At 41.6% G+C, this 21301-nt stretch overlaps 2 protein-coding genes across 3 annotated transcripts in view; one reads left to right on the plus strand and one right to left on the minus strand.

Annotated features, from left to right (window-relative positions):
• WDR48 (WD repeat domain 48) overlaps positions 1-13113 on the plus strand; it is a 31775-nt gene extending 18662 nt beyond the window's left edge. The window contains exons 15-19 of the mRNA XM_050319365.1: positions 1966-2071; positions 3507-3594; positions 4167-4243; positions 5287-5479; positions 6071-13113. Of these exons, the coding sequence (XP_050175322.1) occupies positions 1966-2071; positions 3507-3594; positions 4167-4243; positions 5287-5479; positions 6071-6166 (560 nt within the window). The 3' untranslated portion in view covers positions 6167-13113. The remainder of the gene's footprint in view (positions 1-1965; positions 2072-3506; positions 3595-4166; positions 4244-5286; positions 5480-6070) is intronic.
• Positions 10955-21008, minus strand: GORASP1 (golgi reassembly stacking protein 1). 2 transcript variants are annotated; one of them, XM_050319431.1, is made up of 9 exons: positions 20903-21008; positions 18950-19030; positions 17714-17917; positions 16978-17064; positions 16495-16625; positions 15787-15928; positions 15229-15373; positions 14711-14866; positions 10955-13112 (listed from the first exon to the last, which is right to left on the minus strand). In XM_050319431.1, the coding sequence occupies exons 1-9, from the start codon at positions 20963-20965 to the stop codon at positions 12829-12831; spliced, it is 1293 nt and encodes a 430-aa protein (XP_050175388.1). In that variant the 5' UTR covers positions 20966-21008; the 3' UTR covers positions 10955-12828. The 2 variants fall into 2 exon arrangements, with proteins under 2 accessions (XP_050175388.1, XP_050175398.1); XM_050319441.1 differs by lacking the exon at positions 20903-21008 and adding an exon at positions 20228-20615.
• Positions 21009-21301: the final 293 nt, after the last annotated feature.

A 21301-nucleotide genomic window follows, 5' to 3' on the forward strand; every position in this document is an offset into this window, starting at 1 on the left:
TTACCCTCATCTCTCTGTGCATTATGGACTAGTGTCTTTTAGCCCTTTTAAATTTACTTTACCCAGAAAGTGTAAAGTAAGTACTTTTGAAAGCATCAGCAAAAATCTTAAGAACTCTAGTCTGTTAAAAAAGCAGGTGAGTAGAAGAATTCAAATAATTCTGAAGTTACAGAAACATGATGCCTTGATGAAGAACAGCTACTGGCACACTAATGCTTGACTTGGAGAAGAAGCAGCCTAGGTAATGACAGCAAAGAGCAATAGTTCAGTTATTCAACATTAGCAAGTGTTTTCTTGACATAATTCCAGTTTTCTTTTAGGTGTTATGAACAAAAGAAAAGAAAGGAAAGATTTATTTGAAGAAATACCTTTGGTATAATAATACCTGGAGTAGGTCTATAGAAAACCACCTTAGAATGGTGTTTTAAGGTAATAATGCTCATTCTAATCAGGCACGGGATGAAAAGCACAAGCTATGTAAAATGTAAGATAGTGGGTGAATTTGGCAGAATAAAAGAGACTGTGTAACTCCTAAGATTGCAATCAATTCAAGCCAGGTCAGAGTTGACTGAAAAGTCTGGTCTTTAGTGATTAAAAAATTACTTTCTACAGATAGATAATGCAATTGGGAAACTGTATATTCAGCAGTATCTTGCCATTTTGTGACAAAGATTGTGACCAAGAGTTAGTTACTTTCTTCTTTCAAAAACGATCTCCATGGAGAGTTACAGCACTTGGCAGACTCTTCTGGATCCAGTTGCTGATTCTCACACTGTTGTGTATTGGCAATCTGCAGCTTAAAGCCAGACAAGGTATGAGAAATACAAAATCAGTCTTCATTTTGTTTCAAAAGAAAAAAATGAGGAAACTAACACTGAGCAGTGACTTGAGAAGATGAAGTTGGACACTGGAATTTTTGTAGAGAAACAAGATTTTAAATAAACATGTGTATATATGTGTGTGTATGTGCAGTGTTGTTCCTCTCAACTGGTAAGAGAAATTTTATGGTTTCAAACTAGGAAACAAACACTTGCTGTAACTTCAGTGTCATGCTTGTCCCTTCTAATATAGATTTTCTTTCTGTATTTTCTTTGCTTAATACAATTTCTGACCTTTCTTTCACTACATGTGTTTCTGGTTAGCAAGCTAAGGAATCATTCATCTCATGAGACTGTGCCATTTAAATTTCTTACGTTGCTTGAGGTCAACGTCATGTTCAGATACACCAACTAGATGCTGCACTGTAACAGAGATGATTTTTCTCAAGTGCAAGGCAGGCATCTGAATTCTCCTGCACTGTGTTTCAAGATACCTGACTGACTGGAAGCTGCACTGTTCAGTAGGGGCATAAGTAATGCTGATTTTTCTTCAATCTTATCCTGTCCGTTGATACGGAATCAGGTTCTTCAGTGTTTGAAGACCATCCTGTTGTAATTGCTTATAATAAATTGAATTTATAATGTAGGAACTTCAAGGAACTGTGAGTCTGAGCTTTCCTAGTATGCTGTTTTGACACCTGGCAAATCCAGGTAGAAAAGCCAACATCCTTCAGAGTTCTGTACTGTCAGGGGAGAAGGGAAGAATAGTCTTGTCTCAGCCGAGTCTCTTTGGTTGATTTCTGATATTAGGATTTGACAAATTGAACAATAATTAGAATTCTGTTAAGGAAATGGAAAAAAACCTAGTAATTGGGTTCTGGCTCCTGAGCTCTATTTCCCCTTTCTCAAAGGCTTTTGAAATAGGCCTTCCACAGACCTGTTTTGATCTCATTACACTATGCTGTTCCTTCTTATATACTTGCTGCGTGTTGGAAATAGGGATTTTCTTATTTTATATAAAGCTTATGATTTTGTTAATTTATGAAATAAATTAGCTGTAGGTGGAAAAGACACGTTTTGGTCTATGGATGCCCAGTTTTAAGGCCTACTGCAGACTCACTGCTGTGATGGTTTCTTTTTCTAACAGTGAATGGTGAGCAGGAGAACAGAGTCCAGAAAGGAAATGGATACTTCCAAGTCCCACCGCATACACCAGTTATTTTTGGTGAGGCTGGAGGACGCACTTTGTTCAGGTATAAAAACTCAAGAGTGTAAATTCAGCGACTAAACAATCACTTCCTTTGTGCAAGCAGGAACACTGTCAAAATATAATGCTTTCATTCTGTACTGGACATTCAAGACATGCCCTTGGCAGGCAAAATAAGCAGCTGTTGATGATAATTTGGCATTGTCCAACTGTGTATGTGACTTTGAACATCAAGAGTTTTTACTGTTGTAAAGAACTCTACAACAGTTCTTATCTGTGTCTCACAGTTTTGAGATCACTTTCTGCAAACTGATTAACTGAAATTTGGTTTAGAATAAAAGTCTAGATTTAAATTCTTGTAGAACTTCTCTTATGGGTCTGTTGTGCTGGTCTTTGAGAAATAATGGCTCATCCCAGGAAATCCTGCTTACTAGAGAGTTGGTTTCTGCTCCCAGAATTACAGCCAATGATCCATTAGAAGCTCCTAAGCTCTAGCAGGTAGGAGCACAGGTTCTGTGTTGTAATGTTTTATATTCTAATTACTCTTCTAGCTCTTCTCATTCTACACTGAAAAAGCCTAATTATGTCTCTTACATAAGAGACACTTTAGTGCTGCAAAACAGATACTGAGCTTTGAAACACTATGAAGTATCTGATAGTGACTGACATAGTGGATTTTAAATTTAAGGGATGGGAGATGTTTGATTTTGTTGTTTTTGTTTCCCAGGCTGAATAAGCCCAAAAATGATGTAACTTTCAGTCCATGAACTAGTCAGTAAAACATGGAAAGCAGTTCCAGCTTTGTAAACTGACTTTTTTTTTCTGCAGTATCAATGTATTTAAATTGTACCTGAGGCTTAATCTTTGCCTCCATTCTATACTGGTGGATCTTAGCTCTTACACAGCCTCTTCTTAGGAGAACACTGGGAAGACCCCATTGGAGGGAGCAAGCCACACTTATGGGACCTATAAGATGGCTTGTAGGACTCTGACAAAATATCTCACTGGAATTTATAAAATTTTATCTGGCTTTGTTTCATCATTGTTTGTGCACATTTCCTAAAATTGGTTTTATTCTTTTGATTTGGTGAGGCCTTAGCAGATGCTTTAAATCAAAGCTCGTTTATTTGAAGCAGAAAAGAATTGCTTTATGCCAGGTGCCTTTCCCCTTCTCCTGGCAGTATCGTTCTTCAACACACAAACATACACAATCCAGAGCAAAGTAGGTTCTTAAATTTTCTCAGTGTCATGGCCTCAGTTTCCTAAGATCCTACTCCCTGTTTCTGCTCTGGGATCTGTTTTCCTACAGCTACTTCTTGTCTTTACAGAAAAGAAGTGATCACTTCCCCAATAAGTCAGATGATGCTAACAAAGTTCAAGCTCTCCTTGCCCATTAAAAGGGCAGGTCCTCTTCTGAAGGTTTCTTAATGCAAATGGCAATAATTGTTTTCATTCACAGAGGTTATTTCTGTGTGTCTTAGGTTATTATGTCGGGATTCAGGTGGAGAAACCGAGTCTATGCTTCTTAATGAAACTGTGCCACAATGGGTTATTGACATCACTGTGGATGTAAGTGTTGTGTGCATAAGTGTTGCTTTTTTACTGTGGCTTTTTTTTTAAGATGTACTACGATTTTTTTAATTGTGCAGTGTCTGAAATTACGTTTTAAATTTATGCTCTGTTTGTATTCAAAATAAGTGACCTCGAGGTCTGTATTCAAGACCCTTTGAGATTCATGATTTTTTCATGTGTCTAGTTAATGTATTTTTGCTCACTTTCTTCAGACATAAAGTCTTAGAAAAGAATTCAAAGCCCTGTGCATAATTGGTATCCTTTTCAAGTGAGGAGCTCAGGAACAGAGAATACACTTCATATTGCTGCTGTCTTTTGATACTGTCTAATTGCCTCTGAAATAACTGATAATTTACATTCAGAAGCTCAATGATCTGTGCATCATCTAAATTGAAGTGTCTCAGGAGTATGAGTAATTTGGAAGTTGGCTGTGGTAGGGATCTTGATTAAGAATCTCTCATGGGTTTTTATAATTAGGAGCTGAATATACTTCACATACCAGCTGGTGGAAATAGGAGCTGACAACGGTTCATCCTAAATTAACACTTTCCAAATGTGTTTCCTTCTAGAAAAATATGCCCAAGTTCAATAAGATTCCCTTCTACCTCCAACCTCATTCATCATCGGGGGCAAAAACTCTAAAAAAGTAAGTAATGCATGTTGGACTTGAAAAACTGCAGAAGGAGAACTGCATGCTAAAAAACCCCAACCAGAACAAATAAACAAACAAAACCCAGCCAAATAGACAAAACCAAAACAAGAAAAAACACCCACCGAACTAATTCTCTGTTTTCTAATCATTTAAGCAGCATTGCTCTGAAGCATTGAGTTATATCAGAATATTTGAAAGAACTAGAGGTGTCTTTTGGGTTTGGTGGTCAGTTGTTCAAATTTATGCTAAGAAATGTCTAAGAACTAATTACTGAAATGAGATTTCCTGTCTTTTGTGATACTTAATCAGAAAACAGAGGAACTAATAGATTGCTACTGTGTTCAGAACCAGTTTTATGTTTCCTGTTGCTAACAGTAGTGAATGGTAGCTTTTTAAAAAGAAAAGGTACAAAACCTGACAGTAGGCAGTGCAATATAGTCTACCAGTCACGTGAGATGTAACTGGGAGCTGTGTAGGTTGTAAATCGACAACTCTGATGTGACTTGAGTGTCATAGACAGTATGCCTGCCATTTATATAGAACAGTTTTCAGTAGTTTACACAAACACCTGGTTTCTCTATTATGTTTTACTGAGTTTTTCACATCAGAGACTGTTTGTTGAAAGAGGAGTTTCACAGGCTTTTTGTGTCCTTTGTGGAAAAAGTGCTGCTGCTTATTACAGGAGAATGTCCTTCTGTTAATGGAGTGGGGTGAACAGCATTTTCTGGCTTAGCTCTGTAATTCTAAATCTTCTGACCTTCTACTAATGCCTTCCAATAGAAAGAATTAGGGTGGAGTGCAATACTCTTCATCTAAGCTTTGATTTTAATCTAATCCTTTGAATATCTTACCACTTTTCTGTAAGACTCTTTGGATAAATAGCTGTTGTGATCCTGGTATTCTGGATGATCCTGATAATTCACTATTAAACTTTCTATTATAAAGAGACTATAGTTTGCTACAGACTAAGGTATTGTGAGGGTAAAAAATATAATTTCTCAAGTTTTTTCCTCACATAATTCTCTCCCTTTATCTAGAGACCGACTGTCAGCAAGTGACATGCTTCAGGTGAGGAAAGTGATGGAACACGTGTATGAGAAAATCATAAACTTGGATAATGAGTCTCAGACAACCAGCTCTTCCAACAATGAAAAAACAGGAGAACAAGAAAAAGAGGAGGACATCGCTGTGCTAGCAGAGGAGAAGATTGAACTTCTGTGCCAGGACCAGGTAAGTTCCTTGGGTGTTTTAGCGTGTGATCAAAACCAACGTCTAGCAATGAATTGGTTATGAATTTTTGAACCCTGAACTTGAAATGTTCTGTAGATTATCTGCTACCTTTAAAACTAAGGAAACGTTTTGACATCACGTCAACTTGGAGATGACACAAGTTCAGACATTTGCAGATAGCCAGAACGAAGAACTTCTGTTGTAAGCCTGTTTAATTTGTTCTGACTAGTGGCTTTTACAGGGTTACGTACTCAACAAATGGACTTAATGCAATTGCAGAGTTCTGGTGTTTTGGTTTTTTTTAATGTTTGGAACTCAGTATTTTTAGCAGTGTTCAAAATTTGTCCAAAAACCATGAATTGCCTATTTAAGTGCGTGAAGATTAAGTACTGGGGAGGTGGTTGTAACATGAAGTGACATCTTACATTGCTAAAATCTTTCAGTAATGCATCAGGTTTACTCGCTGGTTGAAAAATCTGAGCCTTTGCGTGGTTCATCCTGGTACCAGTTCACCCGTAGGAGTGTTTTACCTGGGAATATCTGACCATCTAGCAGATCCGTGGAGTGAAAGATGAATTTTTGCTGTTTCAGGTTTTGGATCCGAATATGGACCTTCGAACTGTAAAACACTTCATTTGGAAGAGTGGAGGGGACCTGACGCTTCACTATCGCCAGAAATCAACGTGAGGGGAGCACGGACCCAAGCGGTTCATTATTTACTTGACCATACTGTACTGGTTCCAAGAGTAGTGCTATAGGAGCCCACTGAAACCCTAAGGTAGATGAGACTGCTAATCACCCAGTATGGACAGGAAGTATGCATTTAATTGAAGTGACTAATAGATCTGTAACATAGAGGAAAAAGAAATCCATATGACTTAAACTAAAGTCTGTCCTCCTCTCAGTCAGTGAGATGGGAAGTCCCTGAGTGGTTCGTGTTGTGTGAGGTGTACAGAGAGTGGATGATAACCCAGTGCAGACTTTTGCTTCCTCCTTTTTGCTTTCTTTTTTTTTTTTTTTTTTTTTCCAGAACGTAATATACTCATCTGCTCATGCTCAACATGAAACTGGTTTGGCCATATTAGTTGCTGTGTTCACAATGTAATTCAGACTTGCACACAAGGTATTTTTAGTACATTCCATTCATAAAGTTCCAGCAATGATTTCTCACAGGTTACTCAAAGATTTCTGCCACTAAAAGAAATTTGGAAAATTAAAAACAAAACAAAAAAAAACCCCAGAAAATACATATTGTATTGTATTCATACTTGAATGAATTGGCCCAATTAATTGTAAAAGAAGGGTTAACTTTAGAATTGTTTTAATGGCTTTAGAGAGCCTTTGATGTGCAAGATAAAACACTAGAAAAATATCAGAGCAGGGTGAGTCTAATGATGCTGTGCATCATTATGGAGTGAAGATGCTTTGCAGCAACTTAGAGATTTTTTTTTAAATATATATAACTACTTCCTGCACTGTGTCCTAGGCGTTCTAAAGACACATTAGTCTAATTTTTGGTAACTGTGCTCCAAATCTATGTGACATTTTGTTAAGACTTCAAACCATTCTGAATATAACTTAATATGTTTAATGTTAAACTTTAGAAACTTCTGTGCAGATTTCATACTCATGAGATAAAAATACTGATTTTTCTTTTCCGAAGTTTTATATGCAGTTGTTCTTTTGTTATAGATTTATGCAGATCTTGTTTTCCCTGCTGTTTCTAAAAATATGTGACTGTCATAGGCTCATGGTAATCTTTTATAGAGGTTTAACTTATTGGGGGGAGGGGGGGGTAAAGGCATTTCAGCTTTTTGTGAGAAAATGTGGGGATATCCCAGAAAACCATTAATAGCCAGAACAAATTACAAATCCTTGTAGAGAAATGGTGTAAAAATGACTCTTGTCTGAAGCAGAAGCACAAGTGCCTTCAAGGGGCAGTATATTATTGGAGTTTCTTCAGGAGACATATGCTCTTGCCCTTCCTGTATCTTGCTATCAAGATTTAGGTTGAGGCCTAAAAAAAGTCCCAATAAATTATATTACTGGGATTGTATTGGTCAAACAAGAGGTAGAATATTTTTCATTGTGTTTTATTTGAAAAAATAGTCAAATCCTTCCCTTCTGCACTCTTAACCCATCAAAACAAACTCATTGCTTGGAGACAAACCATGGTTCAGAACTAAGCTAACATGTCATTTTCCCTGTTTTTTGAGAGTCAGTTTCAGTTTTTAATCCCCATTTCTGTGTGTGCTTAGTTTGACACAGTTGTGCTATAACTGCACACTTTTAGCGCTACTTGTGAATTAAATGGTTAAACAGAACTGTAACTTTTATTGATAAATTGTCCTGACTTGTATTTATTAATATCAAGGGTCTATGCTTATTCCAATAGGCACTGTTTAAGTTTGGGTTTGTTTCCTCGTTGTCTTCCTGTCCTATTGTGTACATTGGAGTTACTCCCAGAAATTTTCTTTTAAGCCAGCCAAGGTTGTAATTTTTCTTCTCTTTTTTTTTTTTTTTTTCTTTCTAACCATCCTGAAACAAAGTAACAGGAAAGATTGACAGAAGAGTCTGCAATGCCAGAAGGGTAAACGATGTTTCACAGTTGTATAGAATAAAAGGCTTTAGTTAAAATATTTTCAAGTCGTTTTGTGTACCAGATTAATGATGCAACTTTGGAGCTTTGATCTTTGCTGTTGAATGTCACAAAGGGCTTCAGAGTCCTTTGAAGCCTCAAATAACGGAACGGCTGAAGAAATGGCAGTGCCTTAGCAAAATCACATGAAGATGATCCTATAATATACTATGGTTGAATGTAAGAGTTTAGGAGGTGTGCTGACCTTCAGGTGTGAGCTCTGAGCTCCTACTGAGGTGCAGAATGTGCTCAGGTAATGCTGATCACCTGGGCAGCGCTGCTTTTGCACCATGGAAGTAGTTTGTGCTAACAAGTGACTCATGCCAGCTGGTGCTGAGTTGTCTGGATGTGGAAAGGTTGTATCCCTCTAAGAGGAACATGGGAAACCAAGGCTGGGTTCCTTGATGCTTATAAAGCCAGGACAGGATACTCAAAGCGTTTGCCGTGGGGGTTGTTAGCGGGGCTGCTCTGGCAGAGAATGTCCTCCCAGAGACTCCCAGCATCTGACTTTGATGGAGTATAAAGTGAGAGGAGGGTGTTTTTTTTTTTTTTTGCTACTCCCTTTTCTGTCACCTTTTCTGGAGTTGTGCTGTCTGTAAGAGTCCTGAAGGCAGCAGCAGGAGAGCTTTGAGTTCATATGAGAGTCGCAGCTCCTGGGCACATTGTGAACAGAGAGAGTTCCAGTTTACCAGAATCACAGAAAAGGCCACTGATTTGTAGAAGTTATTTTAATTTCCGAGTTCATGATGGGAAGGAGTTGCAAATCTAGTACTTAGTAGTGTAACCTGTCTCCTAGAAAAGCATTTAATTTGTCTATGACAGACAATTTTTTATTTTCTTCAGGTGAGGAGGTGCTGAGAGCAAGAGCTTGGCTCAGTATTTGGCAGTTGAAGTGCAAGTATCATTTTAAAAAGAGAACTACTTGAAGGATTTAGAATTAACTTTTAGAAAGATTTAAAATATACTCAAAATAAGCCCTAGGCAGAGAGGTTGTGAAGTCACTCTGAGATGAATTGGTGTGGAGGTGCCAAGGAAGGGGAGAGAATGCATTGGCCGGAGGTGAAGGCTCGCAGTGACTGTCATCAAGACCAGTGCATCACACCAAGGTATTATTTTTCCTTTTTGATTCAAACTTTATCCCCAGAAATTTATTGAACTTGATATTTGGCATCAGTCTTTAAGCAGATGATCTAACACTGTACATGGGCTGGTGGCTCCCGAATAGAGGTGGGTGAAGTCACCTCCCAGCTGGATAACAGAGCTGCTGGGAGCACATGCACACTTAAAAATCAAGAATATGGGTCGACTGAAAGTTTCCTGGGCTGTGGTGGGTTTTTTTTCTGCAGAGGTAGTGACTAGAGACTGAGTGGGACATGCCTGATCTCTCTCTGAGGATATTGTGATGCTGTTATAGCCATCTTTTTGGGGGGACTATGAGGGCTTGTTTACTTTTTGTAGGTTAGAACTGTAACTTAAAGCAAGCAATTGCTTTGAAATTCTGTTACAGCAGAACCACCCCCAGATAGTGTTTGCTTAAGGCAAAAGCCAGTGGGGAGGATGTGTGGGCATTAGAGGCAGCACCCAGGAAATGGAACAGATTATCCCAGTCGAGTCAATGCAGTGAGTGAACCTGTAGCTGCTTTCACTTAAAAGCCGGAGGCAGTGGTGCCTGTTCTTGTGAAACTGCTTGGAGGTGAAAATATTTGCCCAGTTTTGGGGGAAGATGGAGAATGCATCTGGAAGTGTATGAGCGCACCAGTACACAAGTGGTGTGATCTCTGCTTAGCATTGCAGAGATCTGTTTTCCTGCAGCATTGCTGAGTTACATCTCAGAGAAATTCAGCCAAGTGTGGCAACTTGGATGAGCAGCCTCTGCACAGAGCCTAGAGCAGTACAGCAGGAGGTTCAGTAGATCTGTGATCATTCCCAGTACAGGTTTATGCTGCCCAAAGTTCCCATCAATCAAGTAATTACTTGAGAGGGGAGGGATTGGCCCAGCATGCTCAAGATAACCTTGCTTGGGGCAGGGCTTGACCAAGTGTCTCCGGGCTTTGCTGAGCAGAGTTGTAGTATCCAGGCGGGTGGAGATCCCCCAGCCTTGGAGGGCCCATCCAGGATCAGCCCACATCAATCCCAGGTGTCCTGGCTCCTTGGGGTAGGCAGGGCCATGGCTCCCTGGAGATGGGCTTTGCCCTAATCCCTGCTGCAGTACTTGAGCTCCTGGGAGCCTCTTTGGATTAAACATCTGCCAGGCTCATGTCCTCAGGCTCAGCTTTTAATATGAGGGAGCAGCCCAGGTCTGGAAGCTGATCCTGTTGTGTCTGGCCATACAAACCCCTGAGTGCTCCGAGGTGAGCTCCTCCTCCTTTATTTTGCCCTCCTTGTGATGCTGCCAAGAAAGTCTGTCCTGTGTCTTCAGAAGAACTGCTGTCGGGTTTAGAGATGCCCTCAAAGTTTACAGTGGGAGAAAGGTCATATCCAGCTCTTACTTACCTGGAAACAGATGTTTGGGACAGCACAGGGTTGATTGGCTGTTTGGTTTTGGCTCTGAATCTTCAGGTGTTTCTCCCACTCTTTTTAGGTTTTATTTTGAAACTAAGAAATTCTAACCATCTTCTACCCACAAGTAGGAGTACTGCCTACCTACCTTCAGCAGTGAGGTAGCATCCAAATTATCAAGAGTAAAGGAATTTGATGAGGAGGTTGAACTCTTCATCTCATTTAGCATTTGAATGATCAAGTTTGAGGTTAGGAGAACCCAACATCACTCTGCCTAAGGCTTAACCCAAGGGATTTGGTTTTCCAAATCTCTTCCAAGAACCAGTTAACACACAGACTAAGTTTAAGCCATTTATTATGGTGACATTGAAATCTAGAACAAGTTTTGACATTCTCTGCTCTTAAATTTCTGAAGGGTGTTAATGGTACAGCATCATTTAAGTGAGCTACTACCAGCTTAAAAACAGTTTTGAGAAAGGTGGAAGACTAGAAACAAGTCCTAAAGAAACAAAACCAGTAAAACAGATCACCTAGATGTCTTCAGACATCAGGCTACAAGATCAAACAAACTCAGTAATAGTTTAAATTACATTTATTTTTAGTGTTTGGCTGTTCACCCTTGTAACAGTCAGGTGGGGAAAGAAAAGAGGAAATTTATTTTAGCAATACAGGAAATAAGATCAGTTTGCAATTAACAGACCATTTAGCAGACTAGAGTCCAAATCTCTCAGTTCTACTGCCTGCAGTTAGGGCTCAATACATTCTTTAAAGCAACAGGTATTTTGACAATCCTGTTCAGACCTACTGTACTTGCATTATTTCAGACTAACAACAGAGATGAAGGAGTACCAAGGACAGATTTTATGCTAGGGTGGACTCAGCTGAAGAACTCCTGTTCTGTGACTTCACCTGCACCCTTTGGGTGAAGCTGAGCTGTCACAGGCACATCTGTATGACCCTGAGTCCCCCCTCCTGCCCCAGGACCAGATTTCAGCCCCAGCATTTCTCATGTACCGATCTGCACAGTGCAGAAACAGCAGGGGACAGGGCAGGGAAATCAGGCAATACTGTGCTAAATAATGTACTTCAGTGTTTGGCTACAACACCACCCATCTCTTAATTCAGGAAGGGGTTTCACCACAGTAACTGTGTTATTCCCTATCCCTTTGACATTCCATGATAAATCACTGCCCTGAGGGTTACAGAACCACACTCCTTTCATTGTTCATGTCATGTTTGCTGCTACATTCAGAATCTGTTTGAAGACAAGTGCAAACAAAAAAGCTGCAAAAACCAGTTGATGTTGCTGCACAACAGCCCCATGTCTTAAAACTTACAACAACTTGTATAAAAATAGAAATGAGTCAATAGAAAAGCACAACTAAAGAAAAGCTATTTCTCAGTCATTACAGAAGCCAAGACGTTCAGCTCCACTGAAAAGGTTCATCACCCCACCTTAAACATCATTTTCACTTCCATTCGTTTCAAATAACCATCATCATTCCCTCCCCTGCTTCATTTCTTATTTAAGTGTGAGGCCACCACCTGGTCCACAGAAGAGCAGAAGGGAAGGGCAGGACCCACCACGATTCTGTCCCATCTCTGTGCTGCAACTTCAAACCACATGGAACTTCCTTTACTGAGGAAGTAGTTGTAGCAAAGGTGACTGTTACAGAGAAGGGATTAAAACAAGAAAAAAATAACAGTTTGAGGAGTATTAAGTAGGAATAAAAGTGTCCTGGGGTAAGAAATGCCTTGCAAATCACAAGAACTGTCTAGCCAAGGAGTACCATTAGAAAAGCTTTCTAACAAATCAAAACTATAAATATTTTTTTTTAATGCCATCAAACATACTGATAAAATCATCACTAAGTGTCACTGTTCAGGCATAGGGCCTTCATAAATACATTCAGGAGCAGTTGTAGGCAAATGTGAATTCTGGAACTTGACATTTTGCCAGTGTCCAACTTGTTTCTGCATTAATTTCTCCATTAATTTGGAGATTTTTGGACAGCATTTGAAGTTTGAACACAGATCAATCCATTAAACAGTGATTGGAAAATACAACAGGATATGTTCTTCATGTGATTTCTTTTCTAGTATTGTCTACACTAACAAAATAGAGTAACTGTAATTCTTTCAAGATCAGAAAAATATTCCAAGCTGCAGCAGTGCAGCATTTGACAGTCTGTAAACACGAGCAGGGTCCATTTCACTCAGGATCTTGTGCAGCTGCTGCTTCTTTCTGTTCAGCTGCTGCTTCTTCCTCTGGTTTCTCTGGAGCAGTGGTTAATGAGCTCTCAGTGCTGTTCACAAGCAGCTTTGATTCTTGGTTATCAGGATCAGTTCCTAGTGTTGTTTTTGAAGAAATTTCATGAGGAAGAGGAAAAGAAGGTAAAGGTGGAATTGAAGGCAGTAGATCATCCAGCTCTGGCTGCTTGACTGAGCCTTCAGAATACAGGGTTATATCTTGAGGGTCCAAAGCTGTGGCATTTTCTGGGAAATGGAAATGGTTTGTAAGAAAATAAAAACTGGCAAGGTAACAGGCAGCACCCTTGGTTACCCTGTGTCTAGAAAAATCAGCCTGAACAAGACACCTCGTACAGGCACATAAACAGATTCACAACTGTCAAAGACATGGGCTGCATTTACTCAGTCCTCCCCAAATCCAGGAAATCTGATGGTTTACACAGGTTTTTAAAAGACCATGAACCTTTGGGTCTGCTGTGTTCTTACTGTTATTTTGCATTGCAATGCTTACTGTCACCCTACCTTTTGGAAGGGAAAGGTGGGCATCATGTGAAGATATATTTTTTTTTTAAAACAGAAAAGTGTGTTGGGTTTGCTTGGCCAGGTTTTGGTAGTAAGGAGCTGCAGGGGTCCAAGAGAGCCAATGCCAGCAAGCTCCAAGGCCGAGCCCATCAGTGTCAGTGGCAGCACCTCCGGGATAATGTATGTAAGAAGGGGAAAAAATTCCCAATGCAAAACAGCAGCCAGAGAGAGGAATGAGGATATGCAAGAGGAACAACTCTGCAGACTCCTGGGTCAGTGCAGAAGGAGGGGCAGGAGTGGTGTAGCCCATGGAAAGCCATGGGGAAGCAGCAGAGATGCACTGCAGCCCGTGGAGGAGCCCAGGCCGGAGCAGGGGGATGCCCAGCGGAGTCTGTGACCCTGGGGGAAGCCTGTGCTGGAGCAGGGCCCTGGCAGGACCCCTCAGAGGGGACCCAGGCTGCAGCAGTCTGTTCCTGAAGGACTGCACCCCATGGAAGGGAGCCCTGCTGGAACAGTTCCTGAAGAACTAGAGCCCATGGAAAGGCCCCACATTGAAGAGCTGGACCTCTGTGGGAAGGACCCCATGCTGGAGCAAGGGCAGAGTGTGAGGAGCTCTCCCACTGAGGAGGAAGGAGCAGCAGAGACCTGTGATGAACTGACTGCAGCCCCCATTCCCAGTCCCCCTGTGCCTCTGGCAGGAGGAGATGGAAAATTTGTGAGTAAAGCTGAGCCCAGGAAGAAGGTGGGGGGGAGAGGGGAAGCGTTTTTAAGATTTCGGTTTATTTCTCGTTATCCTACTCGGATTTGTTTGGTAATAAATTAAGCTAATTTCCCCAAGTTGAGTCTGTTTTGCCCATGACAGCACCTGAAGAGGGATCTCTCCCTGACCCACGAGCCTTTCACTGGATTTTTTCTCCCCTGCCCAGCTGAGGAAGGAGAGTGACAAAGTGACTGAGTGGGTACCTGGTGTCCAGCCAGGGTCAACCACCACAAAAAGTCAATATTAAGATGACTACAACTTTGGTTTTGCTTTACAACTGTGGTACAAAAATTAATTTACACTGTTTTTAGAAATACCTACTTTTAAAGCCAGTTTTTATCAATGATTTCATTTAAAGAAAAAGACCTTTCTATAATCTTATAAGAAAGCCCTTTAGTTTTTGTCCATTTCTATATCTGATTTCTGCTACTTTTTCCATCTTATTTTTGCCTCTCCTTTCTGATTTTTATTAAAATTTGCTTATTTCCAAAAAGTGTGATAATGTTGAGCAGGCATGAGTTGGTGCAATTCCAGAAATAAAGGAAATCTCGAATGCACTTACCAAAATAAGTGGAGGCTTCATTGTTTGACATTAATTTTTCAGGGCCTGCAGAAGCACCTGCTGCTGGCACGTTGAAGGAGGCAGATGGGGACATGCTGGACACTTCTGTTAAGCTAGTGAGCTCGGAAAACGAAATATCAGACACATCTAGAAATCCTGAAGGAGAAAGCGAATATTGCATCACTTTTTTAGATACAATACAGAATTATAGATTAACAGAGACAAGTTATATCCAGACTAAAGTCAGTGAAGTCCCCTCCCTGCTAAATGCAAATAAGTTTAACTTATGTGGTCCCTCAGTTCTACAGCTCTGAAATCCAGGGAAGTCAAAAATTTCAAGGAAAACAACCACCAATGCTCACAGTTCTATAGTTAAGTCTCAAGCTTGTTTAAGACATTATTAGTTTATTTAGATCACGGAATCAGATGGTTTGGAAAGGACCTGAGATCATCAAGTCCAGCCCTTAATCCCTGATGTCCTCTAAAGAACTGCTGAAAAAGCACCTAAGAAAATATACCTGGATCCATAACTCTCTGGAGAGGGGGAGGAGGAGAAAGTGAGCTTTCTGGTGAATAACCGCTCATTTCTTGATCTCTGGAATGATCCAAGTTCATGACTGTTCCAGAGCTGTCACTCTGAGAGGTAGGTGCCAATAATGGAGTCTGGAATAAGACAGTAAGAAGGAAAAACATCCTTTTACATTGAAAGCTTTGCCTGAAGCCAACCTTCCTATGAAAGCATCCTGCCTGTTTCCACATACACCAATTCAGAGAGAATCTGTGATGCTGAAATTGAAAACCAAACACCAGTTAGGACATCAAAGTGTTCCTGTTCAGCTTTTAAAGCCATTATGTTGTTACAAGAACAGTCCATGCAAAAACTTGCATGAGCCAACACTGGTGATTTCACACCTGATCAGCATCCTCAGCTCTCACTTTGCCTTCACCCACCTTCATTTCATTCCAGTAAAATGGAACACTGTACTCCAATACACTGTGTTACCAATGTTCCAAAAAGTAGAACATTTTCCAACTCCAGAACACATGCCAGAAATTGGCATTTATTTCTTACCTACCTCTGTGTAACCATTAGTGGATGGTACAGGAGTCCCAGCTTCTGGTGAGGGTGAAGGTGGTTTGCTTTCTGGCTTTTTCTTTGATGTTATGGACTGTGTTGGAATTCTGTGCAAGTAGCCATATCCAATACCACATCCTAAGCTGTACAAGACAAGTGAATCAGAACTTGAAAAAAAAAAAGGGTGTTCTTAACAAAACTAGTAAGTGTTTTAAATTTTGACTCTTTACAATGAAAAGAGTTTGTGTCTTTCATCTAGAGCAGGAAATACCTACCTGCAAGAGTCGTTTCACTTGCAGTACTCAGGGAATGCTGTGCAGTTGACTTTTAGAAATACAAGCTTTCAGCTGGTTGGTTTTGTATCTTTACAGAATGTACCATCTGCCCTGATGTGGGTCTTGTTCTTGCTTTAGCTCATTGTTTGACTATGAGAATGCAGACAGTGAATCTGCTAACGGGGAACTCAACACAGGGGTTTTGCCATTTGAGATTCAACTCAAAAGGTTTAGATCCAGAACATGCCCAATTCCTAGTTTAAAGCTTTTTTTTTTTTTTATGAAGAGATTTAACAGTTTTTGTGATAAGTGTAACGAAATAAGGCTTAACTTGAAAACAACAAGCTGCAATTGATAGTAATAATACTCTTAACAGGATCTCATTCACAGTGAGTATAAAACCTGTCTTCAGGTGACTGTCCAGAGATCAGTACCTTCCTTCTCCACCCCAAGCTCCATTGGGAGTCACAACTACCTCTCGAATGGAATCTGCTTCAGTGTTATAAACCATCAGCTTCAGCGGCTTCCCCTCATGGGATTCAATCAGGGAAAAGAAATCCTCTGACTAAGAAGAAAAAAAGAAAGTAATTAATAAACTCACATGTGCAAGACAAGGAACTAAAGGCAAGTCAGCATTTTACATAGTTATTTACTTCAACATGAGACATTAAAAACCCAGAGCCAGAAAACTCACTAGTGTAGTCTGATCTTTAATGGCAACTTCTTTTTATTGTCACATTAAAAAGACAGATAATGTTTACCTCAACAATAAAGCATCTGACATAAATACCAACCTCCCCAAATCCCCAAACACCAACCCCATACGTTTGATGTACACGGAAGCAGATTTATGAAAAAACAAATCCTACAACATACACTTGGCAAAGACAATCAATCCCTACCAGAATGCACCCTACCTCCTGGAGAATCTGATCAGATCCAACAACGTAGTCAGTGTAGGGCTGGAGACCAGCCAGAGCTGCAGGAGATGCAGGTTCAACATCCTGTGAAAGAATGATGGTTGTCATCTGCATGGGCAGGAGGATAAACCACCCCGAGATCCAAAAGGAAAGCTAACCCCAAAAACAGCAATAGGAAAGAACATTTTGTTTATGGGATAAAACAGAAGTCCTTGAAGAGTCTACATGTAGGTGTGACAACTTGGAAAACATGCTGCATAAGAAAGACCAAGCTGGTACCAATTTAAAATAAGATACTCCAAAGACGTGGAGAAGTTGCATTTATTTTAACAACCAGAAACATAACAAGCAGTCTTTCCTTTTCAGTTCTACCTCTTAATTTTAAAATAAATTTGTGGTGCTTTTTGTAACATTAATTTAATTAAGTTAAGCCAACACAGAAGCACCAATCAGGCCAGAACATTTTTGCTTTTGACATTGATTCTTCAACAAAAAAAACCTTCCCATCTAGACTATTGGGTCTGGCTGCAATGGAGTTATTTTTGTCAGTGACAGGCAACACTGACAGCCACCTACTCGTTGTCCCTACTGAAATAGCTCAAACCTTCAAGACTCCGCTCCCTTCCTCTGTGTGATTTCAGCACTGCACTTTACATAAAAGTTACTTCTAAATATTACACTGTAAAACAAGGTTGTACGAACACTGACAAGGCACCAAAGAATTCTGTCTCACCAAAACATGCCACACGTGTTCATTGGCTCCCTGGAAGCTGCAGAACCTCACGCTGGCTCCGAGGAGGCCTTGTCCTCCCCACATGTTACTGGGGATCACCTCCACCTCTCTTATTTTCATTGTTTTGATATTATACACCTCCAGCTTCACTGCTTTCTCAGCATTTGCCTTCAGCAGGTCTTTCAACATATTGTTTTCCTTATTCTGTAGAGCACAGAAAGAGATACAGGATTAACATTATTTCCAGCTGCACCTGTAATATACGTCACATCTCGGGCAGAATTTTAATACAAAGATCCAAACCCATCAAGGTTTAGGCTCTGTGGTTCACAAACAGTCCCAGCAGTTCAATTTTCTTTTATTAGAAAGCGGTCAGTACTGTCAGCACATGGCCCTTTACATAAGTAATTGCTGTTACTCCATTTCATCACTGGCATGAAATGCTTCACAACTGCTATTAAGTAATACCAGCAACAGGAGATGTCACCACATGAGATGTAGTCTAACAATGAGCAGGAACATTTCACTTCACCTCTCAGAGCCCTTCAAAGTCACTGCAAACTGACTGTGAAAGGACAGACTATTTGGGAACAGCTGACAGAACCATCATTATGCCTGTCACGTTAATAAGGTGAAAGGATCTTCCACCACAATCACCATTAAAACCAGCGCTTCCAAAAAGACATCTCCACTCATAAAAGCAAGACAAACTTGATGAATTCAGCTTGTACGGGGTTAGGGTGAAGTGTACAGGCAAAGCTCTGAGCCTGTTAAATAAACAAACAATAGAAACCCAACCAAACTCCCAAAAAACCCACCAAACCAGAACTTGGCTCTTCTCTCACAACTCAGCCTATTGTGTTCTTGGTCCCAAAAGTATAAGTAGACAGGCTACAATTCTTTTTCAGGTTTTATCAAATGTTTAAACAAGTTTGTTTAAACAAATGTTGAGCTCTTACTACTGACTCACCAGTTCAATATTCACCTTGTGGCAAAAAATACGTAAGAATGAGTAATAACATAAACATTGTGTCAACCTGTTAAGAAGCTAAGGTGAGTAAAGGCATAAATAAGAGACTTTGAACACCAGCAAATTTTACTTTATTTTTAATGCCACATACAATGTGAAAAGCTTTCTTTATTGTGACAGTTTTGGCTTCTACTTTTTAATCGATACAAGACCTAAGGTCATGCACAGGAGAAAAAGAAATGACATTAAAGTCATTTGAGACTTACAAGCCTCGTGTGTCCAATGGCAATGATGAAATCAAAGAAAGGTTCCAGTCCTCCTTGTTGAGCTGGGGAGTTTTCTTGAACCTGAAAAACGTACATTTTATTATTATTAAACACTGATCTCTAGTTACATAAGTAAAAGTGTTTATCTTTACACAATTCCATATTTACTCTTGAGCTGAACTGGAGATAAGATACCAAATGACAGATTTCAGGAAGCAATCCACAACTGTAAACTAAGTTATATAAAACTATGAGCAACAGGCATTCAAATTAAGCTGTAAGAAGCAGGTGTTGAACCCCACAGAAAAACAATATTGTTATTCAGAGTTCACAGCCTGGAATTTAAATACTGAATACTTTGGAGAAAGGTTTAATTCCCAGAGTGCTGCTTCAGGATTTCTTCCATGCTTCTCACAGCCTGAGCACATCGAGATCCCCACTTACAGCAGAGCCATTTTTCCATAAATGAAGTTTACCCTTGGGTTCCCACAGTTTCCAGCCCACTGGAACGGGAACACTTAGATGAGCACACTACAAACACTGCCTCACCACAGGTACTGGTATTGATATTGGGGCTTTCGATGGCAGAAGTGTCTGCAAGTTATAAAATACATCAATAAAATAGTTTTATATTTTATATATGTTTTCATATATTTACATATATTTTTATAGTTATAAAATAATAGCATAGTTACTTCAGCAAAAGCTTTTAAAGCAAGACTGAGAATAAAAATCGTGCTTTATTATTAAACAGTCAAGACTGAGCCCTGTAACCACAACTGGAGTAGGAAGTATTAACTTGGATCACAACCCTAAACTGCAAACAGGCAGCTTTATACTGAACCAGAGGTTAAAAACGTTTACATAAAAATTCTAAACAATGCTCAAGAAGGCTTAGAATGAAACCATCATGTTACATAATGTCTAGGATGAAAATGTACATGAAAAGAATCACATGAAAGCTACTACAGAGCTCAGGGCATGGGTGTTTGGGTGTCTAAGAGCCACACGGGTTCCCCACAGGGAGCTCTGTGAGCTGCAAAAAAATCCTGCTGCACTTGGTTTTCAAAACGACCCGGTACCAAGAGCCGCATGAATTCCCTGAAGAAAAGGGAAAATACTTTGTCTTCTGCAGACTGCTGGTCACCAATATCATCCTCCAGTACAGAAACCTGAGCAGTGTCCTGTGCGCTCAGCACAAAAGGAGGACCGACATTCATCGCCGACGGAGCGGGCTCAGTTCAGGAGGCTGCCACGAGCACAGCACCCCAAACACACCTCGTGACACTCAGAAACATCAACTGGGACGATGTGTAAAGCAGCACGCGGCAACGACACTTCCACTCTGGTTCCAGCCAGGGAGAACACCCACGAAACGAAACGATGACTCCTTTAACAGCTGTTAATCAGCAACACCTCTGTCTGCCCTGCAGCGCAGGGATACGCATTTACACCACTGTAACTGAGTTAGAACAGACTCCCAAATACATCCAGCGCCTGGGGGAGGCTGGAGCAGGACGAGATGCTGTGAAGATCCACAGGGAAGGAGAGGAGCAAGGAGAGAGGGGAGAAGGGAAAGGAGGGGAACGGGAGAGGAGGAAGCACGGAGAAAGAGGAGCAGAAAGAGAGAGGAGCAGGAACAGAGAGAGGGGTAAACTACTCTTAAAACCCCTCCGAGTTGCCCCAGAGCAGCCCCGCAGGCTCCCCCGGGCTGTCCCGCACCAGGACCTGGCGGGTCGCGGCGCCCGTGGGCACCGAGCGCGGCGCGGCCGCCCCGGCCCTGCCGGCGTGGCAGCTGCCGGGAAGGGGCGGACAGGCGGGAGCCGCGGAGCCTCAGCCCCCTCAGGCCGGGGGGCCGAGCGGGACCTCCTCACACACAAACACACACCCGCCCCGGCGCCCACCGCCCCTTCGCGGCCCTCCCGCTCTCCGTCCCGGCGGCGGCCGCCTCACCCCGTGCACGTGGAAGCCCTCGGCGCCGCCGCCGGGGCCCTCGGAGCTGGAGCCCAAGCCCATGGCGGCGGCACGGCCGGACCCGCCGGGCCCGCTCACACCTCCCGGCGGCGGCGGCGGCTCCGAGCACCGCCCCGGCGCCGCTCCCGCAGCCCCGAGCAAGCGAGCGCCGAGCGCAGCGCCGGCGGACGGCGGGGCCAGCGGGGAGCGCAGCTCCACTCCGCGCCCTGGAGCGCGGCGGCGGGGAACGCCCCCTAGCGACGGGGGCGGGGCCGGCTAGCGAGGCGTTGCCGCGAGGGGCGGGGCCAACGCTGAGGGGGCGGGGCCATCGTGAGGGATGAGGGAGGGGAGCGGCCGAACCGTGGAATTGAAAAAACAAACCAAACAAACAGAATCACA

The sequence above is a fragment of the Myiozetetes cayanensis genome, unplaced genomic scaffold (genome assembly GCF_022539395.1).
Source record: "Myiozetetes cayanensis isolate MyiCay16 unplaced genomic scaffold, myiCay2020 scf1, whole genome shotgun sequence".
NCBI classification, from domain to species: Eukaryota; Metazoa; Chordata; class Aves; order Passeriformes; family Tyrannidae; genus Myiozetetes; species Myiozetetes cayanensis.

Coding starts and splice junctions, on each gene's coding strand:
- GORASP1 (XM_050319431.1), bottom strand. CDS start 20,965: ATGGGCTTGGGCTCCAGCTCCGAGGGCCCCGGCGGCGGCGCCGAGGGC. Junction 19,031..20,902: donor AGGGCTTCCACGTGCACGGG/GTGAGGCGGCCG, acceptor TACGTTTTTCAG/GTTCAAGAAAACTCCCCAGC. Junction 14,867..15,228: donor CCAGAGAGTTATGGATCCAG/GTATATTTTCTT, acceptor TTTCTCCTTCAG/GATTTCTAGATGTGTCTGAT.